This window comes from Corylus avellana, chromosome ca3 (assembly GCF_901000735.1).
Source record: "Corylus avellana chromosome ca3, CavTom2PMs-1.0".
In the NCBI taxonomy this organism is placed as follows: domain Eukaryota; kingdom Viridiplantae; phylum Streptophyta; class Magnoliopsida; order Fagales; family Betulaceae; genus Corylus; species Corylus avellana.
Genome location: NC_081543.1, coordinates 12,368,321 through 12,386,821, shown reverse-complemented (window position 1 = coordinate 12,386,821; position 18,501 = coordinate 12,368,321). Strand labels below are relative to the sequence as shown.

Here is an 18,501-nt window from a genome sequence, read left to right as displayed (position 1 = left end):
GGCAAATGGCCAAGGGGGTGGCCCCCAAATTTTTTTCTTTTTTTCTTTTTCTTTTTTTTAAAAAAAATATATATATATTAAAAAAAAATTTAATTAGGTGGCCATGTTATCACTGACGACGTGGCCACTTATGCCAGATGTTGAATTTTAATTGGTCCACGTGTTAGTGATGTAAACTTTCATTAAGTCAACTAACGGTCAATGGAAAGAATGACCAATTTGATCTTTTATCAAAATCACAGGTACTTCCTGTGATAAAAATCAAACCCTAAGGGGAAAAAATAAAGAAGTGAAACCATTGGGGGTTTTTTAGTATTTAACCTTATAATTTATTTTTATTTTTATTTTTTGTTTAAACATCTTAGAAAGAGTAGCTAAAAAATATAAATAATAATAATTAACAAAAAAGGAAAATAAATGTTATAAAAAAAATTCATTAAATTCAAACATATGTTTATTTTTGTCCAATGGTGACAGTTGGATTGATCAAATTAAAACAACATTAAACTTCATAAAACAGTCATAAATAGGGGCGGAACCACCCTCAAGGCTTACCCCCAAGCCATAAGGTGGTCCTCCAAAAAAATAATTTTTTTTTTTTAAAAAAAAAAATAAAAAAAATTATATATATATTTTTAATAAGATAGACCCTTAAAATTTAATTTTTGCCCCCCGCCAATTTTTTTTTATTTTTTTATTTTTTTAATTTCGCCCTCTCAAACTAAAAGTTCTAGTTCCGCCACTCATAAAATGTTACTGTACACACATTTAGCCACCTAAAACTATTTTATATATTAAAATTTGGTTCTTTTTCAACCTACTTTTCATTAACCATTGTTGATGAAATTTTTATGTACACAAGTATAAAATTACTGGAAAGTTTTGGCCTATTAAACAACTTTAGCCAACCTAAAACCCATTTAAAATGTTAAATTTTGTTTTTTGTGAGGTAATATTATTATTTTTAGTGCAGTATTTAACAATTTTTTTCTTTAATGTTGATGCTTATTATTGTCATTGAAATTTTGGGCTTAAGAAGGTTCATTTAACTTCCAACTTAACTATTCATCTTCCACCCTTTTTAAAGGTGCAAGAACTTCAAGAGGTCCTTCAAACCTATCTGAACCTCTACTAAGGAACTGCAACAATCACCGGAAATAAGGTGAAGTGGGAAAGACATAGTCAAAATTTGAAACAAAAAAAGCTGATGAAAAGGGAGTAGGTACAAATCTCCACTATAAGATCAAACTACAATGTCACTAAAACCCAAGGAACACAACAGTAAATATAGAAAAATAAAAAGCAGTAAACAGTAATACCACAAAACAACAAGTAGAAGTTTACAATGACAAAAACAGAAAAACAACAAAGGTGGTGGAAAGAGGCAGAGGCAATGCGTAGGAAAGGCTTTGTCTAAGACCTGTTCTTTCCCAATCAATATCTCCATCACAAGGTCCAGATTGATGCAGCCAAAGTGCAAAAGAATAGAAACATAAAATGTGTGTGCATGTGAGAGACAGAGACAGAGACAGAGGTCAATAACTATGAAATTCAATGAAAACATTCAGGGGTTTACAGAGAAAGGCCTTGGATGGACTCGGGATGAATTTCTACACTTGAACAGCTTTAATTTATTTGAAGGAAAGAAGCACAACCTCTTAATTTTTCACGTGTATAATAATAAGCTTCTGTTCTAACAACTCTGGATCACTTTGGTGGAGCCAATTTCCAGCTCTTTGATCCTGTCTGCTTGTGTAAAAAGCCACCTGAAGTGAAATTTACAGTTAAAAAAAAAAAATCACCAATATTAATGTTGCAATAAACAGATAGAAGAGGTAATAGTTACAGTAATATGGAAGGAATACAATGAAATTATGAAGAGTTGAAGCAGCAAAAAAACCAAACCAGGCTGTCAAAATACAAAGAGGTGAAAGCAATGTTTCAAAAAAACAGAAAACTAGAGAAATTATGAAAGATGTTGCTGAGGCTATGCTAATGAGCAAGACCATGGTATGCCAATAAGCATGCACTTTTTGCTTGGATTTTCTAGGCACGTTTTATAAACTCATAGATTACATTGCTCTCCATGCAGCACATGTAAATCCTCTCTTGATACTCATTCTACATGTAAATCCTCTCTTTCAGGTTTTCAACCAGGCAGTGAAACAGAAATAATTTTCCTTGAAAATATTTTACATTGAAACATTTTTTGCTCAGAAAACATTTTTACCCCATGAACAAACAGAATCTGAAAGTCAACAAGTTACAAGACAAGATTGAGTGTTATTCATTCATTCCACAAACAATTTGAAACTCTTTTACAGAGCACGAGCATGAGTAGCTTGATTCTCCTAAAGCCATTGAAGGAGCCAGGTTGGCTGATCATGTAACAAACTAGGACAAGTTGAAACCATTAGCTATGTTAGAATCCAGAAGATTTTCAACTAAATATGTCTGTATCAAATCATAATCTTCAGGATTTTCCTTACATTTCCTAGCACACCTCACCTACCCATTCTACCCTATAAATAGACCATCTTGTAACACATTATAATCAATTCATATAAACAAAATGTAAGCCTACTGAGCATTACCAGCAGTGGATGTAGGCTTCTATGGCTGAACCACCCCAAATCTTTGCCTCTCTCTTGCTTCCGCTTGTTCTCATTTCCTAGCACGCCTCACCTACCCATTCTACCCTATAAATAGACCATCTTGTAACACATTATAATCAATTCATATAAACAAAATGTAAGCCTATTGAGCATTACCAGCAGTGGATGTAGGCTTCTATGGCTGAACCACCTCAAATCTTTGTCTCTATCTTGCTTCCACTTGTTCTCATTTCCTAGCACGCCTCACCTACCCATTCTACTCTATAAATAGACCATCTTGTAACACATTATAATCAATTCATATAAACAAAATGTAAGCCTATTGAGCATTACCAGCAGTGGATGTCAGCTTCTATGGCTGAACCACCTCAAATCTTTGTCCCTCTCTTGCTTCCGCTTGTTCTTTTATATTTTATTTTAATATTTTAACATGATATCAAAGTAGTGATCTTGAATTCGGACCTTGACTTTACAGTTTATCCCCTAGTTCAGCTAAATATTTTCACATGTTGGACCTTGTTGGAGGAGAGTTTAAGCCCACACATAAGGAGAAGTATAAGAATATTAATTGAATGATTACATTCATCATTTCCTATCAGCTTAAGCTATTGAGATAAATGGTGATTTAACATAAATATATTACATTCATCCCACAAACGATCTTGAAAAAGTCTTGTGAAGAGCCAAGCACTAGTAGTTTGACTCACACTTAAATCCCTAAAAGTAGCCAGGTTATATAGTTTTCATTCATTTAAGCTTTTCAGTCTGAGTCAACTTGTAACCAGTAGGTTAATATTGAAATTTTGCTACTCCCAAAAAGCAAACCAACACCTTACCAGCCCTACCTGGCCAATATGAAAATCTGCAACTACTTTGGATCATGTTTTGAAAAACTTAAACTGACGTGTTGAAGTGATACCATGACAAATCAAACATTTTTTTGATAAGTGATACCATGACAAATCAAACATAAGGTACTCACTAAGATTGACAGCAATTTGACTAAAGAATGTAATGTAAAACTATTACTAGAATATTCATAGCAGTCATTATGAAGCATTGCAGATTATGGACCTAGGATCCATCAAAATTTATAATGGTCCTATGGTATAGTAACAAATCAACAACACATAGGATATGACAAAAGCAATAGGTAATTAGTGGGTTGAAGAACTAACCTCGTCTTGATATAAGGTGGATACGGGAGCGAGGTCCTTCAAACTTCCAGTTATCTTCATCCAAGGATTTAACCTCCTTGTCAAGTGCAGCCATCAGATCTGACTTTAGAACTAGAATTCAGAAAGCAAACCAGTGTCTTATTATGAGAACAATGGTCTATCTGGTATAAAAGAAGCATAAGAAAAGGAGAGACAATACAACAATTGTAAACTTTTCTACTTAGAACCCAAGGAGACAATTAGCCCCACTCAACTGAGTCCAATATAGTAACCGCATACGGTTAAGTGGAGTCTCTCTTTTTGTTAGTCTTTTCTTCTTTTCCCAACCAAAAACAAAAAGAAACATAAGATCCAAAAAAAGTGAATGAAGAACACAAGGAATTCAACCTCAGAAACACTTAACCCATATACATGGAGACTCAACTCAAAAGATGCTTTAGGCTAGTGAATTCCTTGTAAATTAAAAAAAATATAGCTTCATAAACACCTTTATGAGCAGAAGAATCATAGAAAACGCTAGACATAAGCAGTCCCCATGAACTCTCCTTACAAAATTCACAGTAATGAAACAATCAGATCTAAGTAAAGCCGAGGAATAAACAAATTATCTGAAAGGTTGCTGAGAAAATATAGGAATTCTCATTACTTGCAAGCCTAGAAAAAAGAATTCTTCACACACCTGATCTTAAAACAATTATTTGCCTTTGTGAGCTATCCACTGTCAACCCATAAAATAAACATTCTTAGTCTTCCCTCATCCACTAGTAGGCATTATTTCGTACAGCCAAGGAAAGTATCTTCCATTTAGGAAACCAAAAGAACACATAACATAAGGTTCAAATTTCTTGTTCTTTTCTTTTCCTAGGCTGCTTTGGCAACAAAATAGATTCACCAGCTTGAGGATTTTACAAATGTCAGGAACAAAAACAGGTCCAAATCCTACTTCTACACCTCACATAGTTGCTCAAAATTTGTCATAGCCCGGACCAGCCAAAAAAAATCAACAATTAAATAGAGGGTCAATGATAAGTCTGAAAAGCACAAGACCAGTCCTGCAAACCCTAAAGATTTTGTAGAAGTGAAAATGTTCTGATGGCTGAAGCTAAGCCTCAACCTCCACCCTCCCCAAAACAAGATGGCTGACATTGAGGAATATTACAATTATAGATTAAATGTAGAATTGAAGAGCCCATATGGCTAAAATTAAGGAATTTCACAATAACTATAAAATGACCCAGATGGTCTAAATTAAGAAACTTCATTAAAAATAAATAAAAAAATAAAAATAAAAATAAAAACAACCAAAAAGAGAAAAGACTAAACCAACCAAGATTATGCAATACAATGGCCCAGATGGAACAAACAAACAAACTTCAAGAACATAGCTTAATACTCAATAGTAAAAAAGAAGACTTGAACACAGGACCCTGTAAAATTCAGAAATAAATTCCACAACAATATGACCAGGAGCACCTGACTAATCCGAGGCATGTACAGTCGACCATCCCACATAGGATTACTGCCTGAGGACAATCCAAAAAGCCCACGAGTCTAACCCCTTGAGGTAACAATAATTAACTAAACCCACAATGATATTGCAGAAAAAAAAAATGACCCAGATGACTCCAATTAATGAACTTCACCAGATTAGCTTAATTACACAGACAATAAAGAAATTTAAGAACCCAGATTGCTCAAATTAACAAATTTTAACGAGAATAGCAGCAACCATGTCATTCAAAGGGGTCGAAGATACAAAAGAGATTTTTTTTTTTTTTTTGATAAATAATACAAAAGAGAAAGTTAACTACAGGAAAGTAACTAACCATGCAAAGCCTCGTCTTTGCGCTCCTGTATTGAAATTAGATCAGGTGGGATGTGGAACTCTTCTGTGGACAAAGCAGCATTGCTGCTACTCCCTCCCACAATTGCTGTGGTCGATATTGAAGAATGTGCCGGCGATGTACTATTCATTCTTTCTTGTATTCCTTTTTTTTTCTGGGAAAATTGCTTGGTGCTTTCCAGGAAAATTTCACGCTTAGGCAAACAAAGCTTTTTTTATACCAAATTCACAGATAGAAGCAAATGGATGTGCCCCCTACAATGCCACTGCGCTCACCTCGTTTAAATTGGGTGTAGTCGAATTTATTGTTTGTTTATTTAGTTTTTGGGGCGGGCTTGATTCTGACTTACAAGCCCAACTATGTGTTGAGGAAATGAGCCCCATCACCCATGGCTGCTTCCGAGCCCACATTAGCCCATCTCTCTCAGCAACCTCTCTCTCTCTCTTTCTCTCTCTCTCTTCCATGGTAAGCCGAACACGGTAGGATAACTGTCCACCATCATTAGCCGATTCAGGTGAGTTATACTCTCTCTCTCTCTCTCTCTCTCTCTCTCTCTTTTCTTTTCTGTATACATGCTCTGAGAGATTAAACCAGTATGTTACTGATAAATCTAATCCGTTCTTTTTTGTTTTTTTTTGGTAAATTCGTATGGGAATCATAGATTTTACTTGGAATTTTGGGTATTAGATGATTTTTTTCTTTTTTCTTTTTTCTTTTTTGGGTCGTTTTGCTTGAGGGAATTGGATGATATTAAATAAGGGATACTCTGGAAATTGAGGGCTGCAAGATTGAACTTTTTTTTTCAGTTATTGTTATGAAGCTGATCACTTTCTATTATTAGATTCGAATAAGTTGGTCTTGTTGTGTCCGTGTCAATTCCCATCAAGAAAATGAAATCGTTTTAGAATGCAAAATGTTTCTCATGGATTTTTTTACTTTTTGGCTTCTTTGTTAACTCCACATTGGTTGCATATATTTTTTTGTTTATGTATTTATAGTTCCACTCCTTTTTGTTTGTCAGTTACTCCATGGAAACTCGGCGACATATTCAATTGTGCATTTATGTGTTGGTTGGAATTTCGTTGGTACTCTTCTTTGGCAATGGCTCCTGCGTGCATAGTTCTTCACTTTCAAGTGAGGTGAGTTGACCGTAGTGTTTGTTAGCTGACAATTTAGTATCTTTCAAACTGGTTATTTGATTTTAATGCACTGACAATTTTTTTCCTGTTCTTATTCGAGGTATTTTTCATAACACAAACTCCTAACCATCTGTCTGGATGTTATATATGTTACACCTTGCAATCTATTAATGACTAGGGATTTCACTTAAACAAAGTTTTGGTTTTTGTCTGTGCATTGCCAAGTGTTTGCTTCTGTATACAATGGGGAGCATGCCCATTGATACTGATTTCCCACCGATTTCTCAGTTTCTTACTTGATGATTGGTAGGGTTCATGGTAATTTTGAAGTTTACTGGTTGATGTCATTTTTACTGTAGAGATTCTGGGTACCGGCTGTTGCCAGGATTGAAGATTCGCGCAAGGTTACGTGAAAGATAATACGGTTTATATTTTCCTCCTTATAGACCATATAGAAGAAAATAAAGTGTAAAATTAATACTTAAGAGCGTGTTGCCAAGTTTAGGGATGCTTATATAAGACAATGATGATTATGTTTGCAACCCAAGTACATCATTTGCAAGGAGAGGAATATAACTGATATCAATCACTGGCATTGTCAACATGGTGGCTTTTTTGCGTACTTCTTTTGTTATTATATTGGCATTCCTGACATGGCTTTTTGGTGTTCATGCTTGTGTATTTATAGAAAATAACTATGGTTCTTAATGTTATTTAGAGCTCCTCCTGTTTGTCATAATGTTTGCTTTTTCCTGAATTTCTATGGTTGTCTACTTGTTTTTTTCCTCTTCCTCCTGCTGGAGATGTACTTCTTATATCTGCTCCATGGTTTTTGAAATATACTTATCTTATTTTCTCTCTTAAACAAACAATCAAGAAAACATCTAGTGGACAAGCATACCAATGTTCAGTTTGTGTGCCATCTAAGGAAGTTATGGTCAACATATGTATATGGTCATGTTTAAAAAACAAGCTGTCAAAACGACCACCTTTTGCTTGACCTAAACCATATTTTTCACCCATAATTTTTACAATGACATGACCTTTCTCTTACAATGGAAAAGCACAGGCTATGGTAACTAATCAATTTGTTCATGACCAGTGGAAAAAAATTGAACTTAGTTGATCATATTATAATTAAGATTCAATTATATTTTCTTTGTTTCCTTTTATGATATTCACTGTCACATCATGAATATCCATTGAACACGTTAATACATCAGTTAATAGTCCTTTATTTTCAAAGCCCTACATGCTTTCCCAAGTCAATATGGGGCTTAATTACTCAACTCCCCAAGCATGGAAGAATTAGCTTTTATGTACAATCAATTGATGATGCAGTTGTTGATTCAAATATTGCTTCCTCCTTTGTTGCCATCTGCAAGTTAAACAAAGTACTTTCTCTTTGTAATTTTTGTGGCCTTCTGCTGACATTATGGTATTGTAAAACAATTCATTTTAGGTAGACTAGATCATAGCTCATATACGCTCAGGCCTCAACTAGAATGCCATTAAGTCTTCAAGTTCCTCTAATTCTTGTCTTTATGTTCAAATATGCTAACTCCTGGAAATTACCTATTAGCTTCTGCTTTAAAATTTGTAAGCCTTTCTAAACTTGACTCCCCTCCCCCTCATTTTAATAGAACAACCTCTACAACACTTTTTTTGATTGCTTGATCTTAATTAAAAATCTTTGTTCCTCACATTTAATGCAGTCAGGAGGTTCCTTATTATGATGACAAGTCCAAAGAGTTTCTTATGCAAATTCTACACACTCTGAATTTATTAATTATCATTAATCCCAAGTGAGAGATATTGTAAATAGCATCAAATCCAATGTTTTAGAGAAGAAATTTTTGCCAACTTTTACCTTCTCTTCGAATTAGTTTTCTCACGTGTATCCATAATTTTCAGGCACGAAGGTCTAATCCGGATTTTGATTCCAACAATTCAAATATTAGCTCGTTTTGTAGTCACAAGAAATTTATAATGGAATCTTATTATGAAAAGCACGAAAGTTTGCTTGATTCAGATTTCCAAGATTTTGTGGCACAAGCACTTCCCTCTGGGTTTTGTGGAATTCTACAAGATAATTTGAACCTTGTGCCAAGATTGTCAGTTCTAAAGCGCAATCTGATTGGTGAAGGTTCTCATCGTCATATATCCTCATCCATCAGACTCAACATTGATCCAAAATCCATAACTGAGCTACCAACTCTCTCTTGTGAGGTCATAATTATTGAAAGATTGCCATCCGGAGTCTTTGCAGACCCATTTGAGCTACAACATCTTCTTCAGCGTGGTGGTAAAATTCTACATTCTTTTTTCCTAAAAAAAAGTAAAAAATAAAAGATTAATCCTGTTTCTTAAATTCAAGCATATTGCATTGTTCTTTCTCAAGGTAGTTTAAACCATTTACTGCAGTGCTTAACGATGTAGCTGTTTTTGGAGATACAAATTTGGAATTGCCTTCATTTCTGTCCAACCGTTCTGCTGTTGAAGTTCACATGGATGTTAGTCCCAATCTCTTGTTAAGGCACAAGAATGGACTTGACATCAACATAGAACTTCCACTACATGCACGGTATCCGGTAAGTGATGAGGATATTATGAACTGTGAAAAAAAGAAACAGGAACTGTTTTTTATCCTTACTTTCATAATCTAGATACCCATTTTGTCAAAGTTCCATAAATGGTTGGAAAAAGTGGTTTTGCCATTTGACATGCATTCTCAAAATATGCCAAGAGTCATATGCTGTAATAAGAAGAATCCTGCATAGTTTATTGTGGACTATACAAATTTCGTTTTGCCTATTATTAATACTTAATAGGAAGTGATATATAATTTGTTGTCTTTCATTAACAACTGAATGGCTGCAATGGTTGGTTGCAATACTTCTTGAAATTCTTTTCTATGTTTTTTTGCAGCCAATAGATGAAAGTGGCTACTCAAGAGTTAAATTTGGAGCTCCTGATTTGTTTGTGCGGTGCAGCACAGAGGATGAGTCAGATAATCAGAGCTTTTTATTTACTTTGACCAGTGACGATGATGAAATGGAAAGTGGTGAGATTGTGTGGAGAATACCTGCCGGGATAAAGACACATGCTGGAGTTGTTTCTTTTGTCACTTTTATTTCAGCCTTATTATCAACTCTGTTTATTGTTTTGACATCCATTTTTTATTCAGACGCCAGAATGTACAAAACTCTGAAACAATCGTAATTTATCTTCTGGCTTAACGATTTGGCATTTAAATTGCTTCCCTCAAATGCAGTTAATAAGTGCAGGAGAATGATTTCCACAACTAATTGTCTGTTAATTACACCACTATGGTGCAGATGTTATAGGTTCAAATCGTGTCGTTTGATAATAACAATAAAAAATAATTATAATCATCAGTCTTGCTTGAATGGCCTTACCGCTTTCCTTGTTTGGTGTTAGACTATTTTCATTGTTTCTCTTCAAAAGTGCTAATAATGATGATGATAATGATTTAAAGTTGCTTCCATTTCCACAAGATTACCAAACAGATCCTAGACTCTACCTTAAATGCAGGGGGGAGGAGCACCCGGATGTCATTGCCAATTTCACAGCATAAAGACGACAAGAAAAACCAAAGAATAATGAATTTCATTATAAATAGGAAACGGGACCATTACACAAGAACCTGTAACTCGTCCTAAAAACCCCAAACACGACTTACAGAAGAGAACAAACGGTCACCCAACTTAAACAACCAAAGACGATAAGCGGACACCCGATTTATATATATGTATATATACTGGGGAGTGAAGTGAGACACTCCGGTCAGCCATGATGTCTCGTAAAATAACACTTTCGAAGAAATTAGCAAAGAAATACACTATCTTGTTGCTGAGCACAAACCAAATTTGCTGCACTATCAAACCAGACTCTTCTGATTAGGCAGCGAGAACTATGATCACAATAAGGAGCACAATCCCGAATATCACCAACAGCAAGCACGTCTACACACACAAAAAAAAATTATTGTTTAACATAAGCATACATGATAATTTGACAATCTATCATTTTGGTTCACAAATTAAGAAATGATTTGAGCAGAGAGTGAATGAGGGGTAGAATGGAGCATGCAGTCATGCATGTCGATACCCACTCTCATTTTGTACCCCCACCCCCCCTCCCAAAAAAGAGAAAGGGGCATCATAAATTACCAGAGACGAATTTGATCTTTGTGTCTTCGCGGCTTTCACAAGTTGAGACTTCCCTTGTGAAGTTGCAGACTGAGCACCCTCAATATTGGAGCCAATATCATCTGGCAAAAATAAATATGCTTGATGTGTGACAACATGAGCCAGAAAGACAAATATTGGTGACTTGTAGATAATAAGCTAGATGACTTACCAATCATGGCTCCTTGCTCGTGGACCAGAATGGCAAGATCTTTAAAGATCTCATTCACTTCACCAATTTGATGTTGGATTTCTTGTATGCCTTGCTCTCTTTCCTCAATTACAGCTTCATTGAAGGCAATCTCATTGTCCAACAGCAAGACCTCCTGTCTGCAGCACAAATCATTAAAAGTTAAGGGTATGCAATTTAAGCAACTGGTTAAACCAATGCCTGGATGCAAACTCTCTTAACCAAAGTAGATAAACAAAGAGCATTCCCAATGGACATTGAATAAAATCAAGACACAAAGCAAAGGCAGTGGGGGCCTTCAACTCCCCAGATGGACAATGGGATCTGTATTTGAGGTTTCAACACCAACATCCTTTTGGCACTAAATATGTAGCAATCACATTATGAAAAGGAAAATAGGATTATTTCAAATGTTACTTCAAGACCTCCCTTGTGTTTTCTAAAATTACACTTTAGTCCATGTCAGAGGATTCAGTCAATAGAAATCATATGATGATGATCCTGCCCTTAGTCCATTTTTTACAATAATTAGGGTTGTGCTTCATTTTGGGGAAAAAAAATTTAAAATACAACTGCATGTGTAGGGTACAGGTTTGAAAGTTTTGAGTAATGATATAAAATATTATTATGAATCTTCTAGCAACAACTAAGGGTGTTTTGGGCATTTCCAATTATTTTTAAAATGCCATTAATAGTTTTCCTGTGTGCTAATGATGGTCTCGATCAAAAGTGTTTGCCACAAATGAAACACATGGGAGCCTTAAATAAATTTTTTTAAATGAGGAGGTCCAAGAATTTTTTTCGTTAGAATCTAGGAGAGGTTGAAGTATTTTTCCTCAAATTCTCAGTTCAAAAATATTCTCTTCTTCAAGGGAAATCATATATCAATCTCACTTGGAGCCTCACCAAGAAAACAAAGAAACAAAAAGACAAAAGAATGCATACAACTTGATAGCTACACGCGTCCAAGGTATCATCTTGTACTTAGATTAGCAAAGGAACATATTTTGGGTTAAGTCTAAAAGTGTAACCATAAGTTCTGAAACAAGATAAAAATGAAATGCAACATAATATAGAAGCCCTCAAAGACCAAGAAAATTGGAGAATGTAGATTGAACAAAAACAGAATAATAATTTTGCAATAAATTTTTGAGAAAGAAAGACCTAAATGGGTGAAGTAAACACAACTCACCTTCTAGATTCCACAAGAATAGCACGCTGTTCTGGACTCTTATTTGAGCTTACATCTATCTCGCTGGCTGTGTAACTGTATGAAGCATAAATGACCAAAATGTAAGATACATACAAATATGGAATTGTATGCATGTATGCATGTAAGATACATACAAGTCAAGTTCAAAATTATACAGTATAACGCATTGACAACCACTGGGTGAGTTGAACAAGCAAATACTAAAGAAACAATAAATCCTGAAAAAGGATTTTGAGACAGATTTCTACACCCAAAAAAAATATTCCATTTTTAAAGTATTCTCATTAATTTAGTAGAATCAGTTCACTTTTCAAAAATTTGCTTTCTTGCAAGCATGCACCAACAAAAAAAAATAATCACAGACAATAAAGGAAGGAACTAACAAAGATGCATGCTTAATCATTAAACTTTCCGACACCTATTACCTAGAAGGAAGAACTGCTTGGGGAACAAAAGGATTGTATGCTGTTTCCCGCTCAGCTGCCAGCCGTTGAGCCTTCTGAAATTCTTTCAGCACTGCTTGAAAATCTTTTGCAAGTTTAGCATCAGCAATTTTTTTGTTGGCCTGAAATTAGATGAGAGACATTGAGGACCGTTATACTCTTGAAATCAGAATTAAATGACAAAAACAAGGCAAAAGATTTTAAATTCAAAAATCATTTTGATCCAATTTTAGCACCACCCAAGTGTGCTTCTATGTCGGGGAGAACCTCTCCAAGGAAGGGCCCTTCGGACCCACCCCTACAAAGTAAACCCCGGTCCCGTGTACCGCACTCTCGGATAAGGCAGGTGTGCGCTAAGGAGAGGAAGAGAGAGAGAGAGCTCTGCATTATAAACTACTTACATTAACTTCTACATTATGATCTATTTCACTAGCTTGCTTAAGTTTGGCTGAAGTATCCTTCACCAATTGCCCAATATGTAGCCTTGTCTTGTGCCTGCAAGTTTTAAATAAAAAAAAAAAAAAAATGAAATGAGGACCACTAAATATGGAAATTCATCATGCCATGATTTTCTTGACAAAGATCAAAAGATTTATGATAACAAACTTAAAGAAATAAGATAGTTGCACAGAAATGATGGCCTATAAGGATACATAAATCAAAACATTTATGTATAAATTCCACTGCAAACATGGTAAATTCCAAAAATTACACAAGAACCCCGAGTGTTAGAACTTGGCTAGGAAGATAACTAGAGAGCATATGCATAACAAGCATAATGCTAAGCGGAAATAAAAATTGACTTCGTAACCCCCAAGCATGCACGTTGACAAAAAGGGTAGATTGGAGAAATAAAAGCCCCTCTTTGTCTTAAAGTGAAGTCCTGAGCCCTTTACTTTTAGGCCTAAGAAAGCGCACAGAAATGCAGTTTACACTTTATAGTAGAATTTCTGCGTACTAGAAAGATCAAAGAGGCCGAATAAACTAACTGCGCGCATTCACAGTAACAAATTATTCTCACCTATAAGTTTCCCTAACATACATTACATCAAAATTCCTCTACCTACAATACAAATCCTCGTCCACCAGCACTGCCTTCAAATGCGAAACTTAACACAGACTATCTCCCACAAAAGCAATAGATTTACTTCCCAAATGCTAGCCAAAAATACATAATTTAATATACGAGAAATGCTACATGCACTCCCAACTTCACACTCACAAGTGCACACTCCCCTCACTCACCGACGCGGCACTAAAAATCCACATTCAGGAAGTAAACTTGGGAGTGCATATAGCATTTCTCCTTTAATAGATTATACATTGTAGGCCTTGAAATCATAATAATACATTATAGCTTGTTCAAACCCAATGATCCAAATCCCAAAATCAATCATTACCCCTTCCGCACCCCAAAAAAAAAAAAAAGAACCGTAAAAACCCCAATTTGAACACAAAAAGTCAATTCGACCAAACGATAACCCAATTCGCATACAATTCAACCTACAAATACGAATTATATATCCTCTACACGTGTATCAAGTAAATGCACACAACCCTATAATTTTCCGGAAAATGGAACTCACAGCTTCTCGCGAAGCTCGGGCGTGTCCTTGGGAGTACCGAGCGTGTTGACGAGCCGCTGAAACGTGGACACGGCGGTGTTGATCTGGAAGATCCCGGAGGCGACGGCTTGGGTGGAGTCCTGCTTGCCATTGATGCGGTCTCGCCTCGAAGACAAGGGGCGGCCCGCCTCGAGATCCTGGAAGCTCATTATCCGTCTCTTCTCGGAAACCTAACCCAAACTTTCTCCAGAAAATCAATTCAAAAGGGGAATTTTTCCAGAGAGAAAGGGACCCAGTCGGTGTTTGGTTACAAGGATCTGCAAAATCCTGACCTGGAGAGGGTAATTAGGTTTTTATGGAGCTGGGAACGTGGAGAGAAAGAGAGAATGGACGGTACAGAGAAATGACTTCTCGCTTAGAGAGAGAGAGAGAGAGAGAGACCTAAATCATTAGGTGAGGTGCAGAGGTGGTTTTCTTCGTTGATTATTCGGTGCAGGCACGTCAATGGGGACCGGTCGAAAGGGACACGTGTGTGGTTGGGATGGGTGACGAGCATGCTGATTCTGTTTGAGTGATATGCACGTGGACCAAGTCTATCGTGTATTGCACTTTTAACTAACATTTGCATTAATCCTTGTTAACTGAAAAAATAAAAAATAAATTATATCAAAAAAATAATTTAATTCTTATTGTCAAATTTCGTTCACTGACTTAATATATTCTGATAACGTGAAACCTTAAAATGAATAAAATTGTGATACTTGTCCGATTTAAGTTAGTGTTACACTAATAGAATCTATTAAATTAGTGGACGAAATTTAACTATATGAACTAAATTGTTTTTTTCGCATACCTCAGTGACCTTTGAATTGATTTTAATACCACATTAAACTAATTGTAAATCAAGTAAATTACACTGACTAATTTTTTTTTTTCTTTTTTCTACATTTTTTGCCAAAAGATAAATATTAAGATGATGTGGAAGTTATATATTGGAGAGGATTACAATAATTAATAAGAAATAAATGTTACAGGTACCAAATAATTAGCTCTACATCATTTTGGTACTCGTAATATTTCTCTAACAAAAAATTAAGAATTTTTTTTATCAAGAGTTAGTTGATGGTCGTATGAATGTTTGATATAATTATTTTCTAACATTTATCTCTTTTATTGTGGTTGTTTGATTAAAATAAAGCATTAAAATTGTTACATGTCTTTTAGCACGTAACACCTCGAAAAGCATCTTTCTAAAATAGTTTTTCCACATGCCGACAAATCTTCTCAATTGAAATATTCCTTGTGTGAATAAAACACATTCTAGTTAACAGAGTAATGCTTTGGGCCTTTGGCCAATTGAACTAAGGAGATTCCTTCTCCCTATACCTATTTGTTTTAGTTATGGAAGCTTTAGAGGGATGGTTTCGTTTTTATAAATTGGTCCGGTCTATTGCTCTTTCCTTGTACCTATTTCACCTTAGGATGTTGGTTTCCGAGTACAACCAAAGCCAAGCTGAAAGCAATTCACTTTTGTTATCGTAAATTTTTAACTAGTATGTAAAATTATCTTGTTTTTAAATATAACTATTTTTTTTTTTTATTATTTTGTATATACTCAAGAAACACATAACAATTTTATATAATTAGATTAAAGTAAATTTCTACAACCTAATATAAAAGACATTTTTGTCTTATAAGGTTCCGGGCTGAGATACCAAATGATCCTACATAAATGTCATACAATTAAGATGACGTAACAAATGACAATTATAGATCCACGTCTTTAAAGATGTGAATTTAGTGTGAAAAAAATATTTGTTTTCATTATCCACACATCTTCAAATATTGTCTTTTGTTTTGGAAAGTGAGAGATTTGTTTGATTGAAAATAGCCTCACCATCTCTTCCCTTTACTTTCCCTCTCCTTTTAGATTCGAAATTGGCTTTTAAAACTTTCCCTTGTCTCCTTTTTCCCCTTTTCATTTTCTCCCTTGACCCTCATCCTTGAGTCAAACATGGTGATAAAATTGAGTTTGGACTAGTCAGCGTCGTTCCTTTCTTTTATTTTATTAGAAAAAATATATGAAAATCATTCCATGCTTTTGATATGTTATTAAAAAGTCCTTTAAATATTTTCTTTGTGGTATAATTGACATTTCACAAACGTTTTGATTTGTTCAAAAAAGTTGATGGAACATTAAATTAAGTAATAGGAAAACTTCCCAAGGCCTCATTAACTTTCCAGCATTTTGATATTAATAAATGCTAGGTTTACCAAAAAAACGTTTACAACATGATGCGGCATAATATGATTGGGGTTCTCAAAAGTTAAATTTATATTTTTTTATAATCATGTTGCGTTACATCATGTTGTAATAATCTTTTTTTTATTTTTTGTAAAATTTGTTTGTAAGCTTAGCATTCCTCTTTGATATTACGTCTTAATGTTTAAAAATTCTCAATTTATTTAGGGCATTGAACTTTTAATTTTTTGCAATGTCCCTCTCCATTAGAATTTTTTGTTAAATATTTTCAAAATTTATAAAATACCTCTGTTTTTTATTTAAAATAAAATAAAATAAAAAATTGCAAGATTCAGGCGTTGGTTAAGATTTAATAGAATTTGCAAAGATACCTACATGAATATTTGTAATTTTTTTTTATTTTGTTTATAAAAAAAAATGATATTTTGTAAATTTTGACAAAAATTAACAAAAAATTCTAATGAAATTCATCTATTCATCTATTCTACTTTTGTTCATTTTAGATGTCAAAAACAGTATATAGCTCACAACTAGACATTCTTATACAAAAATATATTTCTAAATTAGATAATGTAGTCTTAATAGGATTATGCGTCATTAAGAAAGTCTTGATTACTTTGTATATTTTCTTGGGAACCAAGCAATTGCAGAAAATCAGTTTTCTTATATATATATATATATATATATATATATATATATATATATATAATTTTCCTAAACTTCATCTTTGTCGATATATATTTGACTCAAAACATTTTTTCTTATAATCCAACACAACGATCGTTCACAAAAGCACAGAGTTTAAACATGGAGAGGGTGATTGACTAAAACAACCAAGAATCATTTCTTTGATATCAATATCATCATTCATTTTGAATAAAAAATATATATATATATATATATATATATATATATATATATATATATCTCATCATTCATTTTAACATTTACCATGGTAAAAATTGATGAAATTAACTAGCATATCCTGTAGCTACCTGCAGTACTTGTAAATACTCCGCCGGTAAAAGTGGTCGGTGCGGCTCATGGGCCGACAAAAGCAGCGGCTAGATACATCATGGATAGGACTTGGAGGGAAGAAATTCCCTGCAATGTTTTTGATGTAGTATCCTTAGAACAATTTACTCTTTCTCTTTGGAGTTGTTATGCTCTAGTTTTCATTGTTTAATGAAATGAAACTACGATTTTTCTATAAAAAAAGAAAAACAAAGAAAAAGTTCCGCTGGTATAAACTGTTAAAGTAATGATTAAGTGATTGAATTTACCTATTCCTATCAACTTAAACTTTTTGAATAATTAGTAATTTAACATAGTATCAGAGCCAAATGTCCTGGAATTGAACTTTGACTTTGTCAATTCACCCTATTTAAATTAAATATTTCACATATTGAATCTCATCTATTAAAATGAAGTTTAGGCTCACACGTGAGAGAGAATATTCTTATCAACTTAAGTTTTGGGGATAGCTCGTAATTTAACATAAACTGTTATGCTTTGTTAGTTGTCTTAATAGCTTATTTGGTATAGTTGTTCATGTTACTCGTTACCCTTACTTACTCAAATCCGAAAACCAAAAGATAGAAATAATTGTTTTGTTTTTAATTAATAGTAAATGTGGCATGACAACTCAATAAAAATATATAGCGAGATGAACACCAGAATGTAAATAAACGTTGGTTTATTTCTATCTATCAATAATGCACAATTATTTATTCTTGATCCATCGGAAAGAAATCGGTACGTATTTGATGGAGTATACATTTAGGCCGGCTCAAATTTCTTATCCATCCGTCCGATGCACATAAAGGATTAAACATTCTAA

The 18,501-nt window shown here is 34.2% G+C and overlaps 3 protein-coding genes across 4 annotated transcripts; 1 reads left to right on the top strand and 2 right to left on the bottom strand.

The window, feature by feature from the left end:
* Positions 1-1,260: 1,260 nt before the first annotated feature.
* On the bottom strand, positions 1,261-5,896 carry LOC132176347 (protein SAMBA). The gene is made up of 3 exons (XM_059588526.1): positions 5,620-5,896; positions 3,794-3,904; positions 1,261-1,766 (listed from the first exon to the last, which is right to left on the bottom strand). Exons 1-3 carry the CDS (start codon positions 5,765-5,767, stop codon positions 1,708-1,710), a joined length of 318 nt encoding a protein of 105 aa, XP_059444509.1. The 5' UTR covers positions 5,768-5,896; the 3' UTR covers positions 1,261-1,707.
* A 159-nt stretch (positions 5,897-6,055) lies between these two features.
* On the top strand, positions 6,056-10,132 carry LOC132176346 (uncharacterized). 2 transcript variants are annotated; one of them, XM_059588524.1, is made up of 6 exons: positions 6,056-6,151; positions 6,659-6,776; positions 7,136-7,180; positions 8,691-9,081; positions 9,201-9,367; positions 9,705-10,132. In XM_059588524.1, the coding sequence occupies exons 2-6, from the start codon at positions 6,666-6,668 to the stop codon at positions 9,996-9,998; spliced, it is 1,008 nt and encodes a 335-aa protein (XP_059444507.1). In that variant the 5' UTR covers positions 6,056-6,151; positions 6,659-6,665; the 3' UTR covers positions 9,999-10,132. The 2 variants fall into 2 exon arrangements, with proteins under 2 accessions (XP_059444507.1, XP_059444508.1); XM_059588525.1 differs by lacking the exon at positions 7,136-7,180 and having other exon boundaries at positions 6,058-6,151.
* Positions 10,133-10,385: 253 nt separating this feature from the next.
* LOC132174679 (syntaxin-22-like) lies at positions 10,386-14,846 on the bottom strand. Its single transcript, XM_059586319.1, has 7 exons — positions 14,420-14,846; positions 13,235-13,328; positions 12,816-12,955; positions 12,370-12,444; positions 11,160-11,317; positions 10,970-11,070; positions 10,386-10,762 (listed from the first exon to the last, which is right to left on the bottom strand). Exons 1-7 carry the CDS (start codon positions 14,605-14,607, stop codon positions 10,697-10,699), a joined length of 822 nt encoding a protein of 273 aa, XP_059442302.1. The 5' UTR covers positions 14,608-14,846; the 3' UTR covers positions 10,386-10,696.
* Between the last annotated feature and the right edge of the window lie 3,655 nt (positions 14,847-18,501).

Coding starts and splice junctions, on each gene's coding strand:
- LOC132176346 (XM_059588524.1), top strand. CDS start 6,666: ATGGAAACTCGGCGACATATTCAATTGTGCATTTATGTGTTGGTTGGA. Junction 9,082..9,200: donor ACATCTTCTTCAGCGTGGTG/GTAAAATTCTAC, acceptor CATTTACTGCAG/TGCTTAACGATGTAGCTGTT. Junction 9,368..9,704: donor CACTACATGCACGGTATCCG/GTAAGTGATGAG, acceptor GTTTTTTTGCAG/CCAATAGATGAAAGTGGCTA.
- LOC132174679 (XM_059586319.1), bottom strand. CDS start 14,607: ATGAGCTTCCAGGATCTCGAGGCGGGCCGCCCCTTGTCTTCGAGGCGA. Junction 11,318..12,369: donor ATTCTTGTGGAATCTAGAAG/GTGAGTTGTGTT, acceptor TTTGTGCTGCAG/ACAGGAGGTCTTGCTGTTGG. Junction 10,763..10,969: donor AAAGATCAAATTCGTCTCTG/GTAATTTATGAT, acceptor TTGTGTGTGTAG/ACGTGCTTGCTGTTGGTGAT.
- LOC132176347 (XM_059588526.1), bottom strand. CDS start 5,767: ATGAATAGTACATCGCCGGCACATTCTTCAATATCGACCACAGCAATT. Junction 3,905..5,619: donor CAAAGACGAGGCTTTGCATG/GTTAGTTACTTT, acceptor TCTGAATTCTAG/TTCTAAAGTCAGATCTGATG. Junction 1,767..3,793: donor CCACCTTATATCAAGACGAG/GTTAGTTCTTCA, acceptor ATTTCACTTCAG/GTGGCTTTTTACACAAGCAG.